This window comes from Paralichthys olivaceus, chromosome 8, assembly GCF_024713975.1.
Source record: "Paralichthys olivaceus isolate ysfri-2021 chromosome 8, ASM2471397v2, whole genome shotgun sequence".
Taxonomy (NCBI): Eukaryota; Metazoa; Chordata; class Actinopteri; order Pleuronectiformes; family Paralichthyidae; genus Paralichthys; species Paralichthys olivaceus.
Genome location: NC_091100.1, coordinates 25,914,733 through 25,922,507, shown reverse-complemented (window position 1 = coordinate 25,922,507; position 7,775 = coordinate 25,914,733). Strand labels below are relative to the sequence as shown.

The following is a 7,775-nucleotide window of genomic DNA, read 5'->3' as shown; positions in this document are numbered from 1 at the left end:
TTCTCATGAAATAAGCAATATTTTTATTTGACCCCTCAAATTAAGTTTAGCAAACGCTTTACTATTATGGCATCATTTATTCAAATAAAGATATATAAAAAAACCTATAGGTAGTACTGTGATGCAGTGGTTAGTACTGTCAGGGTGCTTCTGTGTGGAGTTCATGTTCTCCACGTCTGTAACTACTAAAGCTTTGTCCTTACATGCAGATTTAAGTTGTTATCATTACCTAATTCAAAAAATAAGGGTTTTCTTCACCCTCAGACAAATTATGAGGTAATTTGTGTTGAATAAAGAGCAAAGTTAATGCTGGTCTTTCTGAGATTTAATTCAGCACTTGCAGATGGACTTACAACACATACATGAGACGCGAAAATGAGCAAAGGGAAGAAGGAGCATCAGTGATTTAAACCCTATAGCTGGTTCACACATGAGCTAACACTGAGTAAAGCATCATCAACACTTTGAGTACCAAATCAGTATTTTACTCAGACGTGTCATGAAAAGATTGAAAGAATACTGCAGGTGAAGAGACCATTTACTTAATTTGGAAATGTGGTTGTTCAGGGAACGTACTCTTTTCTTGGATATGCAATTTAGAAGAACATTCTGTGCAATTTGAAAACATCTTAGCAACAGGATGGGATAGAGAGGAGAGAGCAAATAGTACTGTATGTATTAGTTGATGTTCATCTATAAAAAGGTAATGATTCAAAATATTAATGACCAACATTAGTGCAAACAAATAACCTCAGTTACCACTAGTCCCATATAGTACTGTGCGATATTATGATACATGTCGTAAAAATGTCTACCGTACGATATAGCCCTCTATTGTTTATATCGTCTTTTTTAATTAAAATTACACGTTGTATGAAAAATGAATGACGGCTAGATGTAACTGAAGCAACGCTACTACTTTGCGGTAGCATTTTTACGTCACCCGCAAAGAGTCATTTACAGCAGTGCTAGGGGAGCATGCAGAGATAAGAACAACAACATGGTAGAGGCAGAGAGTTTGGCGGAGAGTACGATGGGAACAGAACCCAGAGAGGAATTAGTGCCGAAAAGAGGTAACCGGAATTCCATAGTGTGGTTTTGGTTTGGATTTAAAAAGTCAGACACCGACCAGAAAACGGTAATTAGCAAAACATGCCGCCAACAAGTCATTACTAGCGACTCGAACACGTCTAATCTGTTCTATCACTTGACAACACGACACGAAGAACAGTACAGAGACAGCGTGAAGATGCGACAAACTACCTCAAAACCACAAACGAAGAAAAAAACACACCAAACGAGCCTGAACGAATCGTTGACCAAAGGCATCCCCTATGACAAGCAGTCCCGCAGACATCGCGAAATCACAGACGCCATCTCTAAATTCATATGTCAAGACATGGCCCCGGTATATACTGTCGAAAAGAAGGGCTTCATGGCACTGGTGAAAACCCTTGACCCCAGATACAACATGCCTGATCGAAAACACTTCAGTTATGTCCAGCTGCCCTGCATGTATGAAGGATGCCGTGCGAAGGTGAAAGAGGAACGTCAACATGTGGAATATTACGCATTGACGACTGATCTGTGGACGAGCAGAGTCACACAGCCATATATGAGCCTAACAGTTCATTTGATCAACAACGACTGGATACTAAGTAGCCGATGCCTACAGACAAGCTACTTCCCTGAAGACCACACGGGAGTGATGATAGCCACAGCCCTAAGAGAAGCACTTCAATCCTGGGATCTGCGTGAAGATATGCTCATCTGCGTGACCACAGATAATGCTACTAATAACATCAGTGCATTGCAACTGAACGAGTGGAACAGGCTACAGTGCTTTGGGCACCGTCTGCAGCTGGCCATAGGTGAGTGGAGCACAACATTAACAATGAATATTACACATATTGTTAATATAGGCCTACATATATGCTTTGAAATGCCTGTGTAATTATCTGCTGTAGTGTGACTGTTGAAACATGTTTTAATATATTTTTATTATAATATACAATGTGTCAACACAACAAGCCTGAGGAGGCACTGGTGCATGTGTTTATTGAGACTGAGATGGGTCTAAATGACTGTGAGTCAAATGTTGCCTTCACAAAGTGCTGTGTTGAAAAATACTAAACTATAATAACTCTGATCTATACATTTAAATATAAAATGCCTACATTGTAATTATCTGATGCTGTCCAAACATGTTTTAATGTAAACAATTTACACTTACACAAAGTTTTAACCTTCTTCTGTTTCCTCTGTATCTCTGTAGCCTGAAAATACCTCCTCCTCAAACCCAAGCGGCTGTGAAACGTGCAGTTGGGGTCTGCAAGCAGGTGACGAGTGCCATCTCCCATTCATTCAAGTGAAGACGTGACCTGGCGAAGGCTCAAGTTGACCTTGGCCTGCCCACTCACTAGCTCAAGAGTGAGACCCCCACCAGATGGGGCTCACGGCAGCAGATGATCAGCAGGTTCATCGAGCAGGAGAAAGCTCTTGCACAGGTATTTGATATGTATCATGCTAGGCATGCATAATATGTGCTCTGTGATGTAGCTTGTAATTTTCTGTGAAGCGCTTGTGTTGCCTATGTGTGTGAAATGCACTATATAAATAACATTTGAATTAATTTGCCAGGTCCTTGAAGACAAGAAGGTGAGGCATCTGATCTCGACCTGGCAAGACATGGAAATTCTGGAGTCCACGGACAAGGCATTGAGCCCTCTCATGGAATTTACAGATGCCTTGTCTGGGGAGAAGTATGTTATTGTTTCTTATGTTAAACCTGTACTGCATCTCTTCAAGCACGAAATCCTCAAGTCTCAGGATGATGAGTCCCCACTCACTAGAACCATCAAAGAGGGCATCCTGAATTACCTCAATGACAAATATGACGACGACACCACCACTGAAAAGCTGCTTGACATGGCTACACTCCTCGATCCACGATTTAAAACAGCCTACATAAAGGAAGAGAGAATCGACTTCATGAAGACAAGAGCTGCTGCAGAAATGGAGCACCTGGTGGCTGGAGGTGAAACAGCAGCACCAGCAGTCTCCATTCCACCACCATCAGCTGTCCCTGCAGCTGCTGCGGATGAATCAGAGCTTCCTGCAGCCAAAAAGGCAAAGAAGAGTTTATCCAGCTACTTCAAGAAACCAGCAGCACCCACAGGCCAAGGCACCTCAAAGCCAAGCAGAGCATCCATTGAACTGGAGCTCAACATGTACCTGCAGACAGCTGACCTGGATGCAGAGAAAGAGCCTCTTGTATGGTGGAGGCAGCATGAGGTCAACTTCCCATTAGTGGCAAAGCTTGCCAAAAAATACCTATGTATCCCCGCGACTAGTTCTCCGAGCGGGTCTTCAGTGCTTGTGGGAACAAAGTTACATGTAAGAGATCATGTCTCAAGCCTGAACGAGTTGACCAGCTTGTCTTCTTATCTCTCAACCTGTGAAACACGTGAAACAAAACGTAAAAAAAGCTTATTTTCGAGGGTTTGATGCCAAGTTATTTTAAGAGGTTTCATTTCATGTCAGAACAAGCTGAATAATTTGTATTCCTCTGAAACCATTCATTTATTAGCACTTTTACTTGTTAAATGGTAGGCATACTTGAATGTTGTATTTTTTTTTTCTTTGCACTTTATTGCATTACTTGAAAACTGATTACACTACCAGATATTTTGAGTGGTATTTGTCCACTGGATATTTGTGTTTTATTTTATTTTTATTTATTTTTTATTGTGTTTTATAAATGAAAAAGAGAAAAGAAATTGCCATTCGTTTCATATATATATATAATTTTAGGAAAAAATACTATATCGGGATATATATCGTTATTGGGATATAAAATTACCTAAATACCTTTGTCCATATCGCACAGCACTAGTCCCATACTATGACAAAATACACCTAGACGAACTGATCACAGAAAACTCACAGACAAAAGCGGGATTGGTCATCGTCGCAATTCGGGGGAGGAGACGGCCACAACAGGGGACCACTGGGCTCTTGGCCCATGGGCAGTGCTCCAGGCAGAATCCCCTCAAGTAGCGTTGGGTGGAGGAACGCTTTACCTGTGAAGAAATAAGAGACACTGCCGAGGCCTGTAACGGTCTCCTAAGAAAAAAGAATCGCTGATGAGCTTTCTTGACCACGGTGTCTGTTTGAAGTGTCCAGGAGAGGTCCTCAGTGATGTGCACACTGAGGAACATGAAGCTGCAGATCTCAATCTTAGCATCGCCGATATGGATGGGGGGGTGTCCACGTCCCTGCTGTCTTTTGCAGTCCACAATCATCTTCTTCGTTTTGCTGACATTGAGAGAGAGGTTGTTTGCTTAGGGTTAGGGGTTAGGGGCTATCCCTAACCATTTTATCTGTCTGAATCTGGAAGTCCCACAGGACCTTATCTCAGTCATTCTCAACCACCCTTGGAGGTTTCTTCCATCGTGACCCTGGGACTTCCAGGCCACACCAGGCACAGATATTCCTGTGTACTATGTATACACCTGTTCTTGTGCGGCCATGATTAGAGCCTGCTCTTTCAGATCAGCCTTTTGGTGAAGGGTGCTTGTTATTCTCTGAAAGGGCAGGACTGTTGGCGTGAATGCATGGTGCTATTCTGTGATGAGCAGGACGAGTTTGAATAAACAGGGTTGATATCAAATTCCCCTGCTGTGTGTGCATACATGTATGTGTGTGTGTGAGAGAGAGAAAGACAATCAGGCCTGTCTGTTTGTGCTGTGCTCACTGGAGCTTTTTATTGAAGCCCTCATGAATCTTTTTCCTTCTCAAATATTCAGTCCTTCCCTTGCTCTATTCTTCTTCCCCTTGCTAACTTCTCAACTTCATATTTTACTCATTCTTTCACTTTTACTACATTTTCATTTCCAAGCCCCTTTTCACCACCCTCTCTATCATTCTCTCACTTGTACATGGGCATCCTTTCAGCTTAATCAGGGGGAGGGAAAATGAAAGAATGAAACCGAATAATTGTATGTCACTGCCCTTGACACAAGAAAAGGAAAATCTGAAAAATTACAGAATTGTTTTTTCTTAGTCTTATGTCTGTACTAACTCTAAAATCTTTAATGACCAGATGACTCTTGATGCAAGTCATGATAAGAGATTGATCTAGCATGGTTTGCTTTCCTGTTGCAGTGGCAATCAACTGTTTGCCCGTCAGCCAAAACAGGCCCACCAGCAATAATAGCTAGCCCTTCTGAACATTTCGACAATTCATTCATATTTTTTCATAATGGAAAATGGTAAGAGTGATATATTTATATATGTAATGATGTTATTAATGAAAGCAGCACAACTTAATAATAATAATAATAATTATAACAATAATTGTTATTACTTACTTTTTACCTATGCATATCCAGATCGAGCAACAGCTAACATTAGCTCACTTCAAATGGTCGGATCATGGACAGTATTATATTTTTTAAAGTCACTTCAGTTTTGGATCCAATGTGGAACATAATCAAAATAAGTGTTAACAGTTGTGAAAATAGATGAGAGACAGAAAGAGAGTATGACAATTTGCTGGATACACAGAATAGTAGCATCTAAAGGTGGCGGGGCGTCACATTACAAACAAATCATACATTTGTTTGTGGAGGATGCAAAAACATGATGGGACATGTATGACACAAATTCCTTATCCATTAGGTGGCTTTGATGGAGATCTATCAACGTTACACATATCGGCTAATTTCACTCATCTGTATCTGTGGCTGTTTCTATTTCATTCTGGCTCCAGCTACTGCACCAGAATTATTTGGATAGGTAAAGAAACACTGCCACACTGTTGTACGGAACCTACATCTATTTGTCAGTCAGGAGCCTGGATGTGGTCCTTGGTGTGACAGAACGTTGGGCTGTCCTGCTGGTTAATCAGATGCTAGCTGAGCCAGACACTTAGTTAAAGCCCTCTCAAGAACCCCGAGGCAAGAGTACAAAGAAAAGTGGAAAACTGAATTCATCTTTCTAATTTTCATGTTTTATATGCAAAATCTAAATGACATGGATGATCCACTGCATTTTGTTCCAAACCCAACAAGAGGTGAAGATGGAGCGTCAACCCTGGGACAGTTGAAGGCTTTTGGTTCACCGGAGCTGCCTGTGCAGGACTGTGAAATAAGAGGAGCCACAAAGGATTTGAAGTTAATGGTTGTGTTAGATGTTTTAAGACTCATAATATTGAATCACACTATTTGCAGTGTATCTGTTATCAAGGCTGAGCATGATTTAATGCATTTCAATAAGCGATAAAATGTTATTGCCTGTGTCCTTTGCATGAAATAATATTCCAAAATAATATTAAATGTATATCTTTATACAGTGCACACACACACACACACACAATATACAAAGATAAGCAGTCAAAGGTTATTGCTCTTTTGACACTCCCGCCATGATCTCAATATGGTCAAATTTCCTAACTCCTTCCTCTCACTCAAAAGAAGTGACATAAGTTGAACACAGTTAATAATAAATGTTATTATCCTGTCAAGTCATGACTATGTGAGGAGAGGCAGTATTATTCCTCCAGTACCAAATATGTTAATAAATGAATGTCAAGGCTACGTAGAAACGCGTGTATCCATCCCAAGTCAAACTGTATGTAGGCTGTTTAATTCAGACCTTCAGCCTGAATCTTAATGAGCAAGTCATTAGACGTAGTATTCTTACTACTACTTTTTATAAATGTAGACAGTCATATTACTAAATAGATCTATAAAACAAAATAAACAGAAACAAAACTAAGTCTGCCTTAAAATCCCACAAGCAAGCATTCCTATAGAAAACAACACCCCTTAATGTGGTCATCCATTAATTACAAACATGCTGAGTAATGCCTGACCATCAAAACACTTTAATGCAGGTGCTGCAGGGGAAAATAATAGCAGGTGTAAATTAAATCACATTAAAGTCAAATTTACCCCAAGACAGATGTTATGTGTTTGTCTGCAGTTGTTTGTTTGTTAGTATGGGTCATGGAAGAACTCTTGAAAGTTTGGTGCCAATTCAGATCAAGTAGCAGATCCAGGATTGTTTTTGTTACTTTCTCTAACATTGCAAGATATGGTATTTTTTGAATTTGTCTTCAATTCTCAGAATAATCTGGTGCAAATCCAAATAAAAATCTGGATCTAGTAATTTTAAATGGGGTTTCATGAGGGGACTACCGGGCCTTGGTAGAGATATGAACTGAGAGCCTTTCTAGATATGAAACTCATTTTATTGCCAGGTCTGAATGGAGTCATTGTTTCCTCTCACTGATTAAGTTGCAGGATTGCTAGAGCCATGTAATGATGCAAGTATTTCTCAAGAAAAAGTCAACAATGAGAGAAAAACTCCCTCTGACCCAAAATGATAAAATTCATCCCTCTTTTTAACCTGCCAATCCTGCCATCCCCTCTCATCCAGCCCATGTGAGAATGAGTGCTGTCTGTGCAGATAGAGAATTTCTGTGTACACGTGGACGTCCTAAGCCATTTTCAAACAGGACGTCAGGAAGATATCCCAAGAATTGGGTCCGCACTTTCATCAGAGGTTGCCTGTTATCAACATCACAGCGGGAGATTCTCTGTTCAGATACATTTACTAAAGCAACACATCAGGCAGGATTCCAGTGAGGGGTGGTGGAGCAGGTAGAGGCAAGACATAACATATTAATTGTGAGAAAACCTGTTTTTGTGTACAGCACATCAACACCGGCATCAGCCCTTATAACCACAAAATCTTGACATCTTTGTCAG

The 7,775-nt window shown here is 40.5% G+C and overlaps 1 protein-coding gene across 1 annotated transcript; it reads left to right on the top strand.

The window, feature by feature from the left end:
• The first annotated feature begins 2,292 nt into the window (after nucleotides 1-2,292).
• Nucleotides 2,293-3,785, top strand: LOC138411295 (E3 SUMO-protein ligase ZBED1-like). Its single transcript, XM_069530908.1, has 2 exons — nucleotides 2,293-2,507; nucleotides 2,641-3,785. The coding sequence occupies exons 1-2, from the start codon at nucleotides 2,466-2,468 to the stop codon at nucleotides 3,505-3,507; spliced, it is 909 nt and encodes a 302-aa protein (XP_069387009.1). The 5' UTR covers nucleotides 2,293-2,465; the 3' UTR covers nucleotides 3,508-3,785.
• Nucleotides 3,786-7,775: the final 3,990 nt, after the last annotated feature.